At 47.1% G+C, this 22,146-nt stretch overlaps 1 protein-coding gene across 1 annotated transcript in view; it reads left to right on the forward strand.

Moving 5' to 3' along the window:
* The window catches only part of LOC121289338 (dihydropyrimidine dehydrogenase [NADP(+)]-like), an 838,466-nt gene that overhangs the window by 653,012 nt on the left and 163,308 nt on the right, over positions 1-22,146 (forward strand). The window contains exons 17-18 of the mRNA XM_041208692.1: positions 2,804-2,924; positions 3,219-3,338. Of these exons, the coding sequence (XP_041064626.1) occupies positions 2,804-2,924; positions 3,219-3,338 (241 nt within the window). The remainder of the gene's footprint in view (positions 1-2,803; positions 2,925-3,218; positions 3,339-22,146) is intronic.

Here is a 22,146-nt window from a genome sequence, read left to right on the forward strand (position 1 = left end):
GCACTGAGTTGCCCAGCACGTGTTTCATGCAGGCTGGCCGCTAATTGACCAGCCAGCATGAAATCGTAGTTGTGGCCGATCGCGGTCAGCCAATCGCACCCACCCATCGACCTAAAAATTCTGCCCAAGGTATCAGCAGAGATCTTTCCACATCGCCAGCAAGGGACAATTTCATGCGATACTTTTGGCAGACTATGCCCTTCCAGAATCGGCTTGTTCAGCCATCAAAAGAAATGCAGCGGATGATATCATCTCCCCACCAAAGTTCTGAGGCTGCATTCTCTTGCAGATGGAAGGATGCCAATTAAATAAAATCGACTCAAAACATAAAATTTTGTCCATGGAGTCTCTGGCTGAATTAATAGAGTAGACCAGGATCCTACCAGAGAGCATCCAAAAATGCTGATGTGACAAAGGGAATGTGGGCATAAGTAGCATCTGCCGTTCCATCAGAGCCTCCCAGTGCTGTGGAACAGGCAGAATCCTGGCAGGAATAAATTTTGATGTCGATATGGATTTCCGGGAGACATTCAAGAAAGTTCCGCAAAAGAGATTATTAGCAAAAATGGAAGCACGCAGAATTAGAGATCACCTTCTAATGTGGGTCAGTAATTGGTTTGCAGGAAGGTGACAAGATTGGAAATAAAGAGAACATTCCTTGATCGGTAATATGTGATAAGTGGGGTTCTCCAGGGATCTGCACATGGGCTTCAGATTTTCACTATATGACTTAAATAAAGGAAGAGAGAGTTGTATGTCCAAGTTTGCAGCTGACCTTGTGCCAGGAGACTCCTTAAGCTGTGCACATGAGAGCAGGAAGTTACAAAGGGACACAGCCAGACTATGAGTGGGCAAAACTATGGCAGGTGGAGCTCAGTCTTCGTAAGAGTGAGAGACTAGCAATTGTGAAGGAGCAAATAGATTTAGGTGTTCGTGTACACAAATTGCAAAATGCTTAGTGCTGAAATGCAAAAGGTAATAAAAAATGTTGGCCTTTATTTGAAGGGAGTTTGGAAAATGAAGTTCAGGAAGTGGTGCTTCAGTTATACAGAGCCCTGGTCAAACCTCACCCAGAGCACTACATTCATCTTGGGGCACCGAATCCCTAGAAGGGGTACAGCACAAATTCACCAGAATGATACCAGATCTTAAAGGGTTACTTTATGAGGATAGGATGTATAAACTTAGTTTGTCTTCCTTAATTAGAAAGTTAAGAGGTGATCTAATTGATAAAAAGAGAAACAATTTCCTCTTGTGGTAAAATCTGGAATAGGATGGCATATTCATTAAATCAGAGCTGGGCCATTTACGAGTCTAAGCATGAAGCATTTTTTACACATAAATGTTAATGTAAATCTGAAACTCTTTCCTCAAAAGGCTGTTGCTACTGGATCAATTGAAATTTCCAAAACTGAGATCAATAGATTTTTGTTAGATGAGGTATCGAGGGATAAGGAACTAAGGCAGACAAATAAAATTAAGGTATAGATCAGCCATGATCTAACTAAATGGCAGAACATGATCGAGGGGCTTAATGGCCTATTCCTGGACCTAAGTATTTATTGTTAAGTTGGGTGAAATGTTCTATGGTCCTGAAAGGACCCATATTCCTGCCACTGAAAGAAAGACTACTAATGTCACAATTGAAAAATGAACACCATGGCCTAGAAGTTAAATTGTGGGGTTTTATGGGAGAAAGGACCGATACGCATGCTACATGTGAGTCCTTTGTCTACACATTAAGTATACGACATACCATATTGGTTAAGGCACCAAACAGTTTTTGGGAGTACCCACTGAAACTGGATTTGGGTCCGTTGCTTATGCCTACTGTCTGTTTCAGGCTCCTTTGTACAATAGGTTTGCAACTGATTGCAACAAGCACTGTGCATAGCACAGAGTGCTACTACTAATTGTGAACATAGCAGTGGTACTTCCACTGCTCCTGGCATCACATTGAAACCATAGGCCCCTGCCGGCCATGCTTACCTTTCCCAATTGCCTTCTCTCACCAGTTGGGTGTTTATAATTGGCTTTAGTATGTGGGTAAGGAAATTTAATCCCTGTTGTTGATCACTGTGCAGTGATCCATGGTAGAAGTGTGCAAATAATGGGACAGGAGTAGGCTATTCAGCTCCTCAAACCTGTTCTGTGACTCAGTTTAGATCATGGCATATCTAACTGAACAACCAGTAAAGATGGGAATAGGCTGTACTGTGTTGTTGCTCTACCCTGGCTCCATCCCTTCCCATGGTTGAACACTCACTGTAAAGGCTCACATGTGAATAAATGGCACTTGAGCAAGGACTTAGAGGGTGATTAGTGTACATGAAATTGTAACCAAGAAGAGAATCCAAGCTTTCAAGAGATGGAAAAAAATTGGCAAGAGAAGAAAGGAGACGATTTAGTGTTTTTTTCTTGTTACCAGGACAAAGATGAAAGATGTTATTATTTAAAAAAGGCTTTAATATCTAAATAGATAATTCAAAGCAACTGATCTGTGCCAATCAGCATTAGCTACAGTAGGCAAGTAGTACTATTATTGCTGTAAATTCCATTATAAATGGAGGCTGAGTCATTCGGCTTATTCTGTACACAAGAAAAATGTAATTGCATTAGATGATATTATTACGGCTCTGCTGTTTGCTGCTGTGATCTGAGGATCAAATAATGAGATGGTTACAGTGCCTTCAGTGTCGCATGCAGTGTGGGCAGATTGGCAGCATTGAGCTGTGCCAGTCTCTCTGCACAGCTTTATCAGATTAGTTTCTCATCTAGTTCTGTAACTGACCCATTTGAACAGGATCCAAAGCTGGTGCGAAACATCTGCCGTTGGGTACGACAAGCTGTTAAGATTCCATTCTTTGCCAAGCTGACCCCAAACGTCACAGACATTGTAAACATAGCGATGGCAGCTCAGGAAGGTAAGAAGCTATAGTGGGGACTGACTGCGCAGGGATGCAAAATGCTACTCGGAGAATAATTGTTTTTCTTTTAATTCTTTTCTATTTCTGGCTTTTATATTCTTGTAAATTGTTTAAGTGCTTCAATTTTAAAAATACACCTTTTATTTTAATATTGTCCTACTTCGATTGTCCACCTGTGTCATTAACTTTGAAATGATTGTTGTCTATTCTTTAGCTATTGCAATTCAATCCAAGTCAAAAAGGTATCTTTCTGTGGATTGGAATTTAATTAACTGCTGCCTTTTCTCACAGGTGGTGCAAATGGTGTTACAGCAACCAATACAGTCTCTGGGCTGATAGGAGTACTTGCAGACGGTACACCAGTGCCTGCTGTTGGTAGAGACAGGCGAACCACATATGGTGGTGTATCTGGTAAGTATTGCCCTCATCACCGTACAGTGTTTCCTTAGAGATGGTAGAGAAACTGGGAGGCTCTTGTAGCAATTTATAACATCATCTCTCTACCAATGCACAAACCTTGCTGACTGATGGTCAACAAGGCTAATAGTCATGACAGTTGGAGGAGATTGAGTTTGAAATACCAATTTCTTTTATTAGCACAGCACTGCAGTAAAGTGGAGGGAAGAGTCACTGTAGAATTGAAAAGAAAAGCACCTTGAAGTCTGTGTTGCAGAGATATGTTTTAATGTACTATCCTTTCACATTTATGTTTTGCGTGCATATTAGAAAAACAAAACACACGGGGCAGAATTTTCTGTCTGTCAGGCGGACGGACCCGACCCAATCTCCGGCGGGCGGGGAGACGATCCCCGCCAGAGAAGCGGGCCTCGCCGCCATTTTAATGGGAAGGCCAATTAAGGCCCGTCCAGCGTGACATTTGGCAGGAAGTGCTGTGCGCTTCCTGTGCGGGCCGGGGGTGGGGGTGTGGGGATTCCCCAAAAGCGAGAGTGCGCTCTTCTGCGCATGCACACGAAAGAGCACACATATTCCTGAGGCTAAGTGCTGCCTCAGGGAGATCGCTTCCACTTTGAAAAATATGAAAAGTAGAAAAAAAAAATTCCCTAACATACCCTCCTCATATGACAATGTCACATGAAATGGGACATGTTCATAATTTACATAATAAGTTTATTAAACTTTTTTAAACCCTACATGAAACCTCATCCCGCCAGGGCTCCTGGCCTGCCCGCCAACCTTAAGGTTGGACGAGCAGGTCCTTTAATTGTATAATTGATCCTGTCAATGGCCTCAATTGGCCATTGACAGGTCAGCAGACCCGCAACTGATTTTGCTGCGGGCCTGCCTTCCTGAACATTTAAATGGACTGGGATGACGTGGGGGATTCCTCCCGATGTAATCCGGTGTCATTTTACATGTCGGCGAGCAGGCCCCGTCCCCTGCTCGCCGACGGCAAAATTCTGCCCATGTAGACTTTGCCTTTGTCATGTATATTGTGAGCCAAAAGAATCATTATCATCATCTACATGCTTTCATTTCTGCTAAGATGATAACTCCCTGTACTTCATCACATTTACTTAAAATTAACTACTTTGATAGTTTTATAAGATAACTATTACTGGAGTTTATATTCAGATAAATGATTAGAGACTGTATTTCTTTGAGTTATAGAGTGCAAAAGTGGGAAACAAAAAGTGGAAAAAATAAATTTTCTGATGCAAAAACAGAAAATATTGGAAATGTATAGCAGGCCAACCAGCATCTTTATCAAAGCCATTAAATATGCAAGGGTTAGTTAGCCCTTAATAAAAACAGAAAATGCTGGAAAATCACAGCAGGTCTAGCAGCATTTCAGCTAGATCTTGCTGCAAGACCTGCTGAGATTTTCCAGCATTTTCTGTTTTTGTTTCAGATTTCCAGCATCCATAGTATTTTGCTTTTATTTTAGTTAGCCCTTATTTTGTTTACACATGCCGCACATTTCCAGCCTTTTATTGCAGATTTCCAACTTGTGTGTTAATTTTCATATTTCCCCCCCACCTCACCTCCAACCCCCAGTGCCTACATTTCTCTGCAATGTGTTCTTCAATGGTCAATTCTTCCTGCAGGGAGCCCATTTGATTTTCATATCTGGCTAAGGCTGTGCAGAAACAAAAAACAAAATGTGCTGATTATTCTCCTGCTTAAGATGGTACTAGAATTCAAGCTGTTGAGTTTACTATTTAAAAAAAATCTGTTGGTATGAATAAAATGGAGCAAAACATGTTAATTTTGTTATTTAAGCAAAGCTTATCCCCCGCCATGAGCATATTGCTGTTAATGGAGGTGCTATATGTGTTAAGCTGTGATAATAGATCAGAAGTTTGCTGTTGCCTGCCCTACATTAATCTTCAATGTTCAAGTTTGCTTGATGACAACAGAGCAGACAATGGAAAATGCCAGGTACTGGCTTTGAAGTACTATACAGCCATGGCTTGACATTTCCACAGAATAGAAGTTTATGAGATGCATTATTTTACACTTGGGAGTTCCTGCCGTTTTCCAGGCGGCTTTGCATTTACTGACTGTCTCAAAATGGGGCAGTGATTTAAATCTTTGAACCACATTGTCTCCATTCTCGCTTTTAGAACAAACATTGCTCTTAGTCAGCATATTAAAAAAAATCAAATATAGATACTGTATTTCACTGTCACGGCATGCTTGTTGCTGCTTAATGTAGCAGCACGTTTCAGTTAGTTGTTGCAACAGCTGGTCACATTATAGACTTACATGGGGCCAGGTTACTGTACGTCAAATTAATTTTTTAAAAAAACAGAAAGAACCAAGATCTTAGTACTGTCAAGATTTCAGTTTTATTTTAAATATTTTCTAAAGGCCAGACCTTTAAATCTCAGGGGCTGTATCAAGCACTGAGCTGTGAATTTAACCATAGGGTAACTGCTAATGATAAGGAAACATTCCAAGATGAGGCTGCTGTAATACAGTCATTGGATTAGGCTATCAATCACCCTAGTCCTCGGGGAACAGGAAGGGAGACAAAATAGAGAAAGGAAAATTAGGAAAGGTGGGCATGACTAGAATGCAATTCCCCACTATCTTTATCTGATAAACTATACTATGTTCTGCAGCTTTTAAATTCAACCATGTCTAAACACTGCTGAGATTTTAAGAGTCGTGTTTCAACTGTATTCTGTTTATAAATTAAGAAAGTAACAGTTAATAGAACAGAAATGGAACTTAACCTAGTTTTTAAAAAAAAAACTTAGACTCTTTTGGAGGATTGTTTTATCGTGTATTTAAACGAATTTCCAGAAAGATTCATGACATACATGCCGGGAGCCAAATATTGACAATCATGCTCTGGTAAGCAAAATGGAGCTCGCTGAATTAACACAGTTCACGTCCTTGCATTCATGCTGCAACCCAAGCATGAAACTATTATCTCACAACATTAAATTGAAACCCATGTGTGATCTTTCCCTTGAGTTTGGTACTACGGACAAAATGGTTTGGTTACTCTGTCCATCTGCATTAGGGATTTATCAAGCACCTTAGGCCTTGGACATGTGTGGATTAATTTTTAAGACAAAAAGATTTCTGGTCTTTATCACTTCTGTTCCCTGTTGAAAAAAATTACAGGTAACCTTTTGCATAGCACATCCAGTTTTTGTGGAGCAGAAGGAAAGTGAACAAAGCTGATTCCTTTAGCATACTTTGCCTTGGGATATTATTATTACATCTTTATGAAGTCTTCAGCTTTAGCTATGAAGATCACAATCAGTGTATCTTTCAGAAGTGAGGTGGAACATATGGAAAGGGTGTTCCAAAGAGTGTGTTAGAGGGCCTAGAGAATGGCTGAACATTTAAAAGAAATCCCTTTTTCTGCATATATTTCTTAGAAAATTGTATGAAATCTTGTGTTACAGAATACATGTTGCATGCTGATCGGTCATACAGTTGATTGAATTTTATCAGATCCATCTCTTATTTTGCCCATCCATGAACACAATTATATTTATATTATATTCCTTGTTGCAGTCCTACTCCGGCCCCCTTCCACAACTCTTTCTCCGGTACATCGATGATTACTTTGGTGCTGCTTCATGCTCTCGTCAGGACTTGGAAAAATTTATTAATTTTGCTTCCAATCTCCACCCCTCCATCATTTTCACGTGGTCCATCTCTGACACTTCCCTTCCCTTCCTTGACCTCTCTGTCTCAATCTCTGGTGATAGACTGTCCACCAATATCCATTACAAACCCACCGACACCCACAGCTATCTCGACTACAGCTCCTCACACCCCACTTCCTGTAAGGACTCCATCCCATTCTCTCAGTTCCTTCGCCTCCGTCGCATCTGTTCCGATGATGCTACATTCAAAAACAGTTCCTCTGACATGTCCTCCTTCTTCCTTAACCGAGGTTTTCCACCCACGGTCGTTGACAGGGCCCTCAACCGTGTCCGGCCCATCTCCCGCGCATCCGCCCTCACTCCTTCTCCTCCCTCCCAGAAACATGATAGGGTCCCCCTTGTCCTCACTTATCACCCCACCAGCCTCCGCATTCAAAGGATCATCCTCCGCCATTTCCGCCAACTCCAGCATGATGCCACTACCAAACACATCTTCCCTTCACCCCCCTTATCGGCATTCCGTAGGGATCGCTCCCTCCGGGACACCCTGGTCCACTCCTCCATCACCCCCTACTCCTCAACCCCCTCCTATGGCACAACCCCTTGCCCACGCAAAAGATGCAACACCTGCCCCTTCACTTCCTCTCTCCTCACCGTCCAAGGACCCAAACACTCCTTTCAAGTGAAGCAGCATTTCACTTGCATTTCCCCCAACTTAGTCTACTGCATTCGTTGCTCCCATTGTGGTCTCCTCTACATTGGAGAGACCAAACGTAAACTGGGCGACCGCTTTGCAGAACACCTGCGGTCTGTCCGCAAGAATGACCCAAACCTCCCTGTCGCTTGCCATTTTAACACTCCACCCTGCTCTCTTGCCCACATGTCTGTCCTTGGCTTGCTGCATTGTTCCAGTGAAGCCCAACGCAAACTGGAGGAACAACACCTCATCTTCCGACTAGGGACTTTACAGCCTTCCGGACTGAATATTGAATTCAACAACTTTAGGTCGTGAGTCCCCTCCCCCATCCCCACCCCCTTTCTGTTTCCCCCTTCTTTTTTTTCCCAATAAATTATAAAGATTTTCCTTTTCCCACCTATTTCCATTATATAAAATAAAAAAAAACCCACTAGAGCTATACCTTGAGTGCCCTACCATCCATTCTTAATTAGCACATTCGTTTAGATAATATCACCAACTTTAACTTTAACACCTATGTGTTCTATTGTACTATTGTTGTTGACATCTTTTGATGATCTGCTTCTATCACTGCTTGTTTGTCGCTACAACCACACCAACCCCCTCCACCTCTCTGTCTCTCTATCTCTCCGCCCCCCACACACACACCTTAAACCAGCTTATATTTCAGCTCTTTCCTGGACTCGAACTCAAGTTCTGTCGAAGGGTCATGAGGACTCGAAACGTCAACTCTTTTCTTCTCCGCCGATGCTGCCAGACCTGCTGAGTTTTTCCAGGTAATTCTGTTTTTGTTTTACAATTATATTTAGACTTGGATAAAACATTCCTGAATACTTATAACATGGAAATCAGGCATGGTGTAAATTTCCTAATGTTAACGCTAAAAGTAACCCATTTATTTTAATTTATTTTTGTTCCGTCAGTATGACTCACTTTTTCATTCAAAGTTACAAATTAAGTATTGTGCCAGAAAGTAGTAAAGAAGATTCAAACTTTTGACTCACAAACCTGATTGTTGTGCAAAGTAACCTAATAGGCTAACAATTTAGCGATAATTGCTGATAACTTAAAAGCGGTTGATATTTTGATTAACATGTTTTGCTTTATCACTGTCTATCCCCTCCCCTCCTGAATGAAACCCTTACATTTACACATTCACTATTCTTCAAGATTAGAAAACAGGGCAATTTCTCACACCTCACAGCTGCCATGAATACCAACTTTCAGTTTTGCCTTGATCTCCAGATGGCCCACCAGAGACTAGTTTACTTGATCTCTATGGGGAATTTCAGCATGAATGTCAGTTGAGACTGGGATTCAGACTCTAGTTTTATAACCCAAAGCTTGAGTGATATAGCCATTAGTCTCTTAGCACATTTTATTTAATGTCCCTTTTATGGCTGAAAGAAATGGAAATGCAATTTTCCTTCTAGTTTAGTCAGCGTAACAATGTGCAAATTATGAATTTTATTAAGTCTCTAAAGTAAGGTTCACCATAGACACTTAATGGTGCACAGAATTGCTTACTTTATCTGCCTTCATTATTATTTCCATTTCACCTGCAAAATTCTCCCCTCCCTTCTCAATGTATTGACTTGTGCTAGGACATTTTGATTCATACTTCGTACCTCATCAAAGTGACTGTTCTTCATATGTGAGACAGTGTATGTCTAGGGAGCACCATAGATGAACATGATCCGGTCCTCATAACACGTGCACTGAATGGTTATGTGGAGTGGCAACCCTGGCCAATATTTTCCCCTCTCTACCCGAAGGAGACTATGGTGAACAGTGGCATTCCTACCAGAACCTAGTTAAGATCAGTTAGCCTCAGAACTGGTCACGGACTTAACCAGGAACTCAACCTGGGACTTTACAACTCTATAGTTCTTTCTATATTTTTTTTATAATACTTACCTGGGATTTATACAGAGTTATGTAGAATTCACTGAACAGAAACAAATCATTTGACCCAACAGGTCTATGCTGATGTTTGTGGTCCCCACCTTAGTTTACCTCACCATGTCAACATATTCTTCTATTCCTTTCTCCATCATTTACTCCCTAGTTTCTCCCTTAAATGCATCAATGCTATTAGCCTCAACTGCTCCTTGTGGTAGTGAGTTCCACATACTAACCTTCCAGGTAAAAAAGTTTCTCCTGAATTCTCTGTTGAGTTTATTAGTGTCTATCTTATGGGCGGAATTGTCCCAGATTTGCATGAAGTGTGGTAGCGGGCCGGCAAAACAACGTTTTACCCGCCGGCTGCGATGGCGGGTTTTTACAACGTATCATGCCAAACCTGCCGCGTTACTTATGCATTCCCGGGAAACGCGCCGTTTCCATGGCAGGCGGACTCTCATTCGCCCGCCACGCCATCACCTCGCCACTTCATCAGCCGCCATATTTAAAGTCCAGCCGAGCGCACACATCTCATTGCTTCCTGCTCACAACTACTACAGGGAAGATATCCACGAAAGGCAAAAAGATTGCCAGTTTAATGACGCGTCACTGGAATGCCATTTGGACACCATGGAGGCCCGCTGTGATGTCCTCTAACCCCACTTTGGCCGGAGGAGGGGCAGCTACATTACCACTCCAGCTCGGTAGGCGATGGCAGTGGTGATCAGTGCCAATGCTGCACAGATGTTGGTCATCCAATGCAGATAGAGGATGAACGAATCTGTGCATTCAGGGTCTGGCGACCATCTTATCACTCTAAACTCACACACGCAAGCCTATCACACGTTCACTGGCATCTCACTCACTGCCAGCTCAAGGGACATCACCACCCATTCTCATACACATACCCTTATATGTCCATCTGGCCTCACCTCCTCTGGAGATTCCCTCCTCAGCCCCCACCATCTTGAAGCCACTTGCACAGATCAACATGAGCCCCCACACACACCCTAGGATTCCCTCCTTCCCCAGTACAACCCTCACCCTGCAGCCTCTTCCCTTCTCTGAGGCCACTTCTCCCCCTTCGCCAAGCAAGGCCTAACCCTACAGCCATTGAAAAGCCACCCACATATGGCCGATCTGGTAGGTAGAGACCTACCCATGAGACCCCCCTAAAAGTGATGTGGTGCTGTCTGTGAAGCCTGGCGCTGATGACTACGAGTGCTGACCGAAGCAAGTAGGCAAACAAACCTTAATCCACGAGTGAGGTGCAGCCCACCAGGTGCAAGTCACTTATGTGCCATTGTGAAAGATGTCAGTTTTCCCACTGATGTGGGCGGACGAGCCAGTGGTGGGGGAGGGGGCGGGTGATGAGTCCAGCGCGCAAGCCTTATAATGAGATGCTGATGTATTAAAATGAGGTCCCCAATATCCGATGGCGAGAAACATGGCCCGTCATTGGCGGGCAGAGTGGACAATTGCAAACTGGCTTCATGACGTTGTGGAACTGATTTTTGCCCTTCTCGTCATATTGTCCGCTCACGCTACCAAACACGCCCGACGCCAGCGGGCACAGAAAATCCCGGCCTATACTTATGACCCCAAGTTTTGAGCTCCTCATAAATGGAAACTTATTGCCTATGCATACTTTGTCAAAACCTTTCATGCTGTTAAAGACCTTTATTAGGTCACACCTCAGCCACCTCCCAGGTCTGGTACTTTCACCATTTTCATCAGAAACTTCCCAAGACTTGTTGATTCCCTTAAATTCCTGACTTGAAAACAATCAGGTATTTAGGGTCATACTCTTTCTTTTTGTGCTAATCTTACTGAAATTAGATATGATCAAAAGGGAATTAATGTCAGTCAGAAGTACTAACCCACTGTTTACCCATGTTTAGTGCTGATATGAAGATTCCTAACCTTCAAAAATTGGATTAATAAAGATTAGCAAATGAATTTAGGAAGGCTGCAGCTGCACAGCCAAATAGAAACATGAATATTTTCCTCCAAGTTAAGCTAAAGTTATTGCATTAAAGAACTGGAGCATGTAAATGAGCCAGCAAAACAGATGCAGAAACAAATAGCTGAGAGGAGTTTATTTGTCTCAGTGGATGTGCGTTGGGCCATTTGTGGTTATATTGCACTGGAGGAGGAGGAGAAAAACAACCTAGATATGCAGAACCATATGAAACACATGCCTCTCTGCAATTATGACCACAGGGTCAAATCCATTGCAACTGAGAAAGCCCCCTAAACATGATAGAGGATACATGAAGGAAGCTAAGCTCACCAGGGAAGCTGCGACTGAGGTGTACTGTCTGGTTTGTGAAGTCTTGGAGGAACATCTAGATATCTGCAATAACCTACTAACGGCAGTGAAGATCCTCAACATTAATGCTATAGAGCCCTTCTATGTGTCCACATCATAGGGGATAATGTGGAAGCTCAGTGACTTCCTCAAGGCAACTACTGCTTTCTTTCCTGAAAGAATCACAATCCAGGAAATGCGGTAAAATTAATTCTTTTTTCAGTTCTGTAGTTATTGTAAATTGCAAGCTTGATGCGGGTTGACGCATCTGCCTCCTCGGAGCTTCTCTTTGTCTGGAATGCATGCCCCTGACTATGAATTGCTCTTCTAATTGGAAAAGTGGAATTGGTAGGTAGTTTCTATTGGCATGCTGAAGGAATTCAAAGATCCCGCAGACTTTACCTGTGACAAACCTGACACAGTGAGAAGCACCTGGCTTGCTGAATTTCCTGTAGGCTCAGATGTAATATGCATTCTAAAGTTTATAGAACTCAAAAAATGGACCAATATTTCTGGAGTTTTTGAAGACCTGTACTTGTCCCCTTCTATTTCTCATTTATGTGTTGCCCTTCAACACAGCTTCAAGTTTCAAAAGTATACTGATGGCCAGTTCTCCCTCCCCATTACCTTTCTTGACCTCTCCACTCTCTATGTTGTCAGACTGCTTGGGCAGGATTTTTGGCACCTTCCTGCTGCCGGGATCTTCCAGTCCCGCCGCAAGTCAATGGACTTCTGGCTGGGGCGCGCCTGGTCTGTCCGCAGCGGGGCTGGAACATCCCGGCCCTTGTCCGACATTCAGTCCTGGATAAGACATTTCCTCTGATTTAATATTGGGAAGACTGAAGCCATTGTCTTTGTTTCCCCCAATGCAAATTGCATTCCCTAGTTACTGATACCATATCATTTCTATGCCTCTTTCAGGCTGAACCAAACTGTTCACAACTTGAGTGTCCTTTCTGAGCCCATATACTCTCCATCATAAAAACTGCCTCCTTCCACATCCATCACATCACTCTCCTCCGCTCTGCATCATTCCATCTGCTGCTGAAACCCTCTCCATGCTTTTGTTCTTTCCAGACTCAACCATTGTAATGCTATTCCAGCCAATCACGCACCTTCCATAAAGTTAAGCTCATCCAAAAATTTGCTGCATGTATCCCGGCTGGCACTGAATCCTAGTCATCTGTCACTCCTGTGCTCACTGGTCTAGATTGGTTCTCGATCCACCAATGCCTCAGTTTAAAAATACTCCTCCTCATGTTCAAATCTCCCCATGGTCTCACAGCTTCCTATCTCTGTAACCAGGTTCAGCCCCACAACATACAGAGAACTCTCTGTTCTTCTTCTTCCTTCTTCACCTACCTCCATCACCTGCAAAAGGCAGTTGTGCCTTCAGCCATCCGTCCATTTAGTCACCAATCCCCACTGTCAGCTCTGGGTGGCATTTTCCGTGCCCACTGGCATCGGGCGTAATCGGCAGTGTGAGCGGACAATATGGCGAGGAGGCCAAAAATCGGTTTCACAACATTGTGACACCAGTTCGCAATCGTCTGCCCAGCCCATCGGACATCGGGAACCGTGTTGTAATAAATCTGCATATCATTATATGGCCAGCCCGCAGGAATCATCGCCCTCTTGCTGGATCATCCACCCATTTGTCGTTTCACAACATACATATAAGGTGTGCACTTGGTGAGCTGCACTTTGAGGGGAACTCAGAGGTGAGTGCACAGTAACGTTACGCAGCACTCATGAGGGTTGCCTGTTGAGCTTCGAGGTTGAGGTGGCTCGGTGCAGGGGGCCGGTGGGGGCAAGTGCTGCCTTTGCAGCTGAGGCGACTTAGGGGAGGGGTTAAGGGCTGCCCTGTGGTTGAGGTGACTTAGGGGAGGCGGGTATGGGCTGCCCTGCAGTTGTAGGTAGTGAACAAGCACGTGCGGGGTGGGGGGAAGGGAAGCGGCCATGCATTAGGGAAACCTTGTATACAGTGGCCATTCCTTCGCAGCTGAGACAGCTTAGACGCAGCCACATTAACATGCGTAGAGTTGGGCCTCTAGCATCTCTGCTCAGTCAAGCAGCACAGAGGCATGAAAGTGCCACCAAGTCCTCCAGAGCTTTTCACCCCTCGAGCACAGACTGCAAAGTAATGAGCGTTTTATTGGACTGCATAATAGTTGGATGACTGGACAATCTCCTTGCTATTGCTGGCCATGGGGCAGTCACTGGTGGAGGTGCTCGCAGACCCTTGCAATGTCATCATCCCAGTTTAGGCCAGTCTCCCCCATGGTTCAAGCTAACAGTGCAGCCTTGCAGCATGGGTTAGGAGAATGCCTGCACTTGAGCTGAGAGCACAGCATGCAGTCCAATGGGCAAAGCTGCCATCAATTGGTCACGTGGAGTGGGGCAGAGGAGGGAAGGGTTTTGGGCAGCCATGCAGCGCACTAATATCTGGCCATCCAAGTGGTGGCCAGCGCTCTCCAGGATGCGTTAAGGGGCCTTCAGATTTAACCAAGAGTGGTTCTTAGAATACCCAAGCTAACCCAAATGTCTCTCTCTCTCACCCTGCAGGAGGAGTATATCAGGAGCATGGACCCTGGTGAACTAGCTGTTTGCCTCGTGGTGTACGGAGAGTGAAGACAATGGAGGAGAGAACGACTGAGGCTCCTGGCTGGGCAGAGTGAGGAGCAGCACCTTCAGGAAGAAGGGGCGGCTGGCTCTCTCGCACATGCCGCTGAAAAGCCAAAGCGAGCTATTGCTGGTCAGCGCCGAGCTAGATCCTGGATTCTATAGACACCCCCTTTCATTCCTGCAGATGACTGAGAACCAAAGACTGCGTATTTCTAGAGAACTGGTTGGTCACATCTGCCAGCTACTGCAGGATTTGGCGCCAGGGAGAGCATCCACTGCCAGTGGCTGTGAAAATGACCACAGCGCACAATTTTTACACCAGTGGCTCCTTTCAGGGCTCCAAAGGTGACCTCTGTGGGATATCACAAGCCTCCGCCCACAAATGCATCCATGAAATCACGGCTGCCATCTTCACGAGAGCACGCAAATTTGTGTATTTCGCCCTGAATCAGGAGAGCCTTGATGTAAGAACAACTGGATTTTCCCAGATCTCAGGGGCAGAATTTTCCCATTGGTGTATGGGGGCGGGCCCCACACACCCACACGTAAAATGACGCATGGTGACATCGGGCGAGCGACCCGACATCACCACGTGCCATCGCGATATTTGGGAAGGCGCGTGCGTGCTATAAGTTCGGAGGCGCGCCCGCCATCAATTAACGGGCCAGTTAAGGCCCTTGAGGCAGCAACTGAATTCGATTTTTCACAGCCCATGTGATCTTCAGGACATCTCATGGGCACAACGGGCAGGCGGGTAGGAGACATTTGTATAAACCTCATCTACTGGTGGGAAAGAGGGGTGAGTGGGGTCACGAATGTGACCTTTCTGGTATTTAAGTGTGAAAGTTACTTACACTAGTCTGTGTGAGCAGGAATAGTTCAAAACTCATGCCAGCTGTTTGGACAGGAGTAAAAGGCTTGGTCAGGACTCTACAGTAAAGATCATTTCAGGGGCCTGCAGCTTTCAGGAAGCTTTCACTTAGCCTGGGAATGGAAGTTGTGCTCTCCACTGGAGGCACCTCCTCTGAGGAGGAAGAGAGGGTCAGAAGGGGGAGGAGGCCATGAGTCCACATTCAGCCTCCAAGTGGGAGGAGAGGCGCAGGCACAAGGGGCGCAGGGCCAACGGGAAGTGCAAGGTGGAAGGGGCTGCAGAAGATGCCACTTTCCTGTTGCCAGGGTATACAAGTGGCGAAGCAGCTACCTCAATATGCCTGAGGTCCAGTGCCGAAGGAGGCTCCATCCCTCAAGAGAGAAAGTCAACTATATCTGTCAGATGACAGGCCCTGAGATCTCTGCAAACTGTGTGGGTGGACACCCCATGCCAGTGGCTCTGAAAGTCACAGCTGCCCTCAACATCCATGCCTCTGGCTCTTATCAGGGGTCAATGGGTGATCTCTGAGGAGTCTCCCAATCAGCTGTCCACAATTGTGTCAAGCTGGTGACAGACGCTGTATTCAGGTGCGCACTGACTTTCATCCACTACCTCTGGGATGATGCCAGCCAGACAGAGCGAGCCAGAGGCTTTGCAGCCATTGCTGGCTTCCCCCGCATCCAGGGTGCTATAAACTGTACACACGTGGCTATGAGCAGGTGAGCCCGGTGCCTTCATCAACAGGTAGGGCTTCCACTCCATGAAGGTGCAGATAGTGTGTGATCACAGGATGCAGATTCTGCAAGTCTGTGCAAGGTACCTAGGCAGCTACCATGAGCTTACATACTCAGACACTCCCAGGTGCTGAGGCTGTTCAGTTCTCCAGCCCGGCTGGGTGGATGGCTGCTGGGTGACAAGGGCTATCCCCTCAGAAGGTGGCTGATGACGTCTCTCCATCATCCAAGAACAGAAGCTGAGCAGCGGTACAACAGGAGCCACACCTCCACAAGGGCTGCGTGGAGAGAACCGTTGGTTTTCTCAAGATGCGCTTCTGATGCCTGGACCACTCAGGGGGTGCACTCCAGTACCCCCCAGATCGTATGTCGCTGATATTGGTTGCATGCTGCGCTCTCCACAACCTGGCGCTGGAAAGGGGTGATGAGGAAGACGTAGACGCAGTTGCTCGTGATGCACACGATGAGTCCGGCAGTGAGTCCGAGGATGAGCACACACAGGAGAACGCTGAGGGGGTAGACGCTGACCCGGTCATACTCCAGGGACGCAGGGACACGTGGGAGGCTTTAATCCAAAGAACCTTCAGCTAGCTCACCATGGATGGACCTTCAACACATGCCAGGGCTGCAGGCTCCATACTCGATACCTGAGTGCTAAATCAGCCTGGATACTAACATTAACTAAGGCCCTTCTCAATAAAGCTCAATGTCAAACAACTCACTCATAACAACATGGGTTCCCATCCACTTGCAGAAGGAAGGAATCACCCTGAGACATGGCAACATGTCAAAATTTATTGAGTGAACAAATGTAACTTCATAAAGCAAAACAAAAACAGTGTAGAACATCATACCAAGTCCTCCAGTAAGTATTATGGCCAACGTAAAAGCACCAGTGAGAAATCCGTGGTGTGCCTAAAGTGCCTTAAATTTACGCTTACGGGTGCTACGTCTAGTTGCTGTCCCCTCACTGGCACTGGCATCTGAGACAGCCTGCTCACTGTGCTGTCCTGTTGGCCTCGATGACCTTGGCGGATGTCCTCTGGCCCACGGAGTATTTGATGGCCCCGCCTGGGAGGGAGCGGCCAGTTCCACAGCTGGCTTCTCCCCAGTTGCTGCAGCCTCATCAGATGCCACAATCACTGGCAGAGGGGCGGAGGAGCTGCTGCCCTCATCCGGACCACCCTGAGAGGAGCCCGCGTAAACGACAGGCAGCTGCTGCGCCGACGTGAGGTCGTTGACCAGCTGAGGTCAATGCCGCTGTGAGGGCTTGCAGGTCCGAGCGCAACCCCAGGAGGCCCTGATTGTTCCCATGGAGGAACCTCTCCACGAGAGTCACCACTCTCTCCATGGAGGAAGCATGGTGCTCAGCCATGAGGCTCATTGCATCGGAGATGCTCTGCGTGGACTCCTCAAGCACAGGCACCATGCCATACTTAGCTTCATGTATCTCTGCCAGATCGTTCCGCATATCCTCATCCAATTCCAGCATTTGCTGCCTCATGGACGACTCCAGAGACACATCATCAGCCACCAACCGAGCATGTACCTGCTTCCCAGCAGTCTTCCAACTGGCGGTGCCCTGGGCACTCTGTTTCTACCCGTACCTCAAGCGAGTGTGAAGTGCCCTCACTGCCGTGCCCTGGGACACTAGCCAAATATCTACTTCCCACTGAGGTACTAGTATCTGTGCTGGTGCCTGCCTGGCTGAGATGGTGTGACGCTGGTGTGTGGATTTGCTTGGGGGCTTCAGGGGTGAGAGGTGGGCCCTCTGCCTCCTCCTCCCGGTCCTGCTCCGGTGATGCTGAAAGGAAGAAAAAGGACATTTGATTAGTTACAGTGCTGACAATGTCAACTTGCATGCCGATCCCCCAGATTATTATGTGCTCATCCTTCTATAATCAATGGCAAACCCATGTTGCTAACTTCAATCACTGAGCATTCAGTAGTGCCATGGCTTCTGTGACACACATGGTGACCTGAGTGCTCGCCAAACATACCTCTCCATGGCACCCCAGCCTCATCACCACCAGTGGACCTGGGGGCACAGCACCTCTCCAGATCCATGGCCTGTTGCTTGTAAGGTGTTAGGATGGCCAACTGGGCCTGTCCTCCGCCAGTCTGCATTCATTCAGAGGCATTGTGCGCAGTCTTCTCCTGAAAAGGAGAGAGGAGCATTGATTAGTCCAGCCTGAACCTGAATTCCCATTGCATCCCTGCCAACCCAGCCAGAGTGGGACATTGCAGGACTCCAGTTCCTTGTCACCATGCAGCTGCCACACACTCACACAAAGAAACCAGGGCTGACCCCTCCGCCATTGCCCAAATGCTGCCTCCTTCACATGTGGCACCACAAGGTGTAACTTTGCTAAGCAAGGAGGCACAAGCATGTGGAGCGCAAAGACCAGCAGATGGATTGGTGCCCCGCCATCTGGAAGCTCCCCTCCCAGCATGTTAGCACCCTGACTTTGACATGCTTCCCAGTTTCAGCACTCTGCCTAGTGCAGACCCTTGACTTTCAACCCCATTCTATACTCTGGATGTCAGTGTCAGACGTGCTGTGGATGCAGAACCCATTCTAGCTCATCCCTCTTAGGGTGAACTGGGCATGGGCATTCTCTGCTGGTATGCCCAGCGAGGGATACATGCTGTGAGGGATTCACTGCTGTTACTGTACTCAGAGTTGCCGGAGGGAGGAGGGGAGTTGGGGGTGGGGGGGACGGCTGCATTAAGTGATTTGAGGCAACGTGGTACCCACCCTTCCCGAGCGCAGGGGATCGTTGAATCTTTTGCGTCACTGGAGCCATTATACCGCATCACATCATGGGAGCTAACACTCGCGGCCGCCTCCTCCCACACACGTTTGGTTGGGTGGGGAGGCCTCCGCCTCCTATCCCTCGGAAGAAGGACCTTCCGCTGTGCAACCACCTCCTCCAGCAGGGCAGCTTGTCGGAAAAATGAGGGGCACACTGCCCTACCCTCTGGCCTGGCCTGCCCCGATGGCCTACCCTCCGGACTTGCATGATGCACATTGCCCCTCTGCAGAGCCCTTCTCCCAGCCATTGTGAGCAGCCTTTCCAAGGCTGCCAGACCTTCATTTAAACAGGCTGCCAGGTCACCATTGGACCCAGCCACTCCTTGGAACACCCTTTCTATATGTTCCACCTCACTTCTGAAAGATACACTGATTGTGATCTTCATAGCTAAAGCTGAAGACTTCATATAGATGTAATAATAATATCCCAAGGCAAAGTATGCTAAAGGAATCAGCTTTGTTCACTTTCCTTCTGCTCCACAAAAGCTGGATGTGCTATGCACGGGAGTCGTGAACTGCGCTGGGTGGGCCTTAATTGGCCAGCCCACATAACATGGCGGTGCGGACCCGGTGGTGGGCGGCAATCTGATCTGTACCCACTCCCGCACTGCCCGCCCGACATGAGGAAAATTCTCCCCCAGGTTTCCTACTGGTTCAGGTTGCCATCTACTTCACTGGCATGGCGCTCAGGAGGTCCTCATAGCTGCTAGATTTATGGAGTTTGATGATGACATGCTGTGAGGTGACCCCATAGATCCTCACATTACATCTGTGAAAGTTTGACTGCAGTCTGGCTTATGGCAGAGTGAGTAATCTCTGTGATAATGCTCCTTTCATGGAGATGCAGTGGAGCCCCAAATTGTCACTCCACTGCAGGAGGATGATGTTGACATGCAGTGAGGACACCCCATAGATCTTTACATAGCCTCTGAGAATGTCTGACTCCTGTCAGAGGGCAGCTCGCTTGCGCTCTGTGATCAGGGTCATATTATCGAAACGCAGCTGTAAAACTTTAAAAGCATCTAATCCTTTGTCCCACCTTTAGCACCTGATCCTTTCAGGAGCACAGCGTCACTGGTCACAGATGCTGAGATGGGGGCTAACCCTACCTTAAAGGTGCTGAGAGCACACAGAGAGAATGACAGAACTCTATGGTGCCTGCCCACTACATTCTGGCAGCAATGACAAGCATCGTGCAGGTATCAGTAATATTCCCAGGGAGTGTGAGGCTGGACCATCACTTTGGTCCGGTGGCTGCACAGAGCACAGGGAAGAGGCCGTGGTCTGAGACGCCAGTCTTTATCTCGTGCAGAAAGGTTTCACACCTGAGTGACCATAATACTGCTCATCAGAACAAGGAGCCATAGGCAGGGAGACATTCATGGGAGTTTATTGATTATAGTGAACAGTATGTACAAGTGATTAACGTCCATGCCCAGGCTGTGCAACTACATTTTCTTAACATTTATCCCTCTTCCGCGGCTACGTTTGTGGCCGGATGTCCCTGGAGAGGGAGCACGTGGTGTCTGCTGGCACTCTCGAGGCCTTCCGTGCCCGGTGGGCACCGCGGGGACTGGGGTATTTTGTTGACCCCTTTAATCAATTTTGATTTAAAGTTTGTAAGTTTCCTTTAAACTTTGTTCTTGGTTTTACAGCTGACCTGAATTAGGGGCTGTGCCTGATTTATCCCAATTTTGTTAATTTGGTTTTAACTCGAAAGAGTTACATCTTCTTAACATTTCTAACCAGCCCCTACATTTTGGTGCTCCCCAGACATCCACAGCGGAGGTGGAGGCAGCCTGCTGACTGCTATGCCCTATCTGTGATGAAGTTCACAGGCTTCCTCTGGAGGGCTGAGTCCCTAAGGGCTCTGTCCTGCTTTCGGGGTCCTGCTGTGTGGCAGTGGCACCCTCCTCTACCTGTGGAGCTGGAGATGCTGGGGTCACAAGAAGAGGGGATTCGGATGGGCCAGACACTCCCGGAGTCACCTGGTTGATGGACCCAGGGTATGTGCACCTGCTGATCCTCCTCCCTATGGGTGCCAGAGGGCCTCAGGCTGACTCCTTGAGGAGAAAGGGAAACTGGAGTGAGATTAAGCTGCCAGCACCACTCTCACTTATAGACTATTGGAGGCCAACTATGGCATCAGCGATGGAGTCTAGCCCATGCAGCCATGCAGGAGCGACTTCCTGGACCAAGGTCTCCCCGGTGGCCATCATCCTACCAGTGTTGATCTCAGTGTGCTGGCATGTTGACGTGCCGGTGCTCTTCCCTCAGCCTAAGGCTGGACAGACTCGTCCATTGTGCCTTGCAATCTGAGGAGTGCAGCGGACATCCCTTCCTGATGTTGCCGAGCTTGCCTTTGCAGCTCCAGCAACTGAGGCATGACCGAGTCTAGAGGCTCATCGTCTGACTCAGACCTAGCAAATCTCTGGCCTCCAGCAGTCCTCCATGTGCAGGGGACCTAGGAAGTTCCTGCCTCCACCTGGTGTGGATCAGAAAGTGCGATGTACTCACCAGATTGTGATCTCGAGGCTACACTAAAGCTAGGTCCCACCGAGATGTGTGCCTCTGCGCTGGTGGAGGGTGTGGGTGAGCTGTGTGATGGGGCTTCAAGGAGGGTGCCTTCACATTCCTCTGATGTGCCTGTGAAAGCAAGGAGAGATCATTAGTGCATAGCAGAGGCTTGTGAAACAGGACACATCACTCACAGCATGGTTGTCTGGTGAGTGTTTTACTGCTGGATCTCACCGTCAGACAGGAATGGTCCAGATCCTTGCCGGCCATCTGGATGGTTCTGTTTTCAAAGACAGTGAGGACCTTAATTTCAGGCATTCCTCCACCAGTCTGTGACCTCTCCCTCTTGTGTGCCAGCTTGTCCTGCATGAATAGAGGTGGAAAGAGTGTAAGCAGGATGCCTGCCAGGCCAGCTGATAAGTATGCCTGTCATGCGTAGGTGATGAGTGGTCCCATGGACAGAGTGAGGACAATGAAGGTGTGTGTGAGAGAGTCAATGGTGATGTCCCTTGAACTGGCAGTGAGTGAGGGCCCTGTGGATGTGTGATGGGTTTGTGAGTGTGTGAGTTGAGGGTGATGAGAAGAGTGACTTACCCTGGCAGAACAAAGGAGATCATTCATCCTTTCGTGGTGCTGGGTGGTGGTCCTTGTTGGCA

The sequence above is a fragment of the Carcharodon carcharias genome, chromosome 16, assembly GCF_017639515.1.
Source record: "Carcharodon carcharias isolate sCarCar2 chromosome 16, sCarCar2.pri, whole genome shotgun sequence".
In the NCBI taxonomy this organism is placed as follows: Eukaryota; Metazoa; Chordata; class Chondrichthyes; order Lamniformes; family Lamnidae; genus Carcharodon; species Carcharodon carcharias.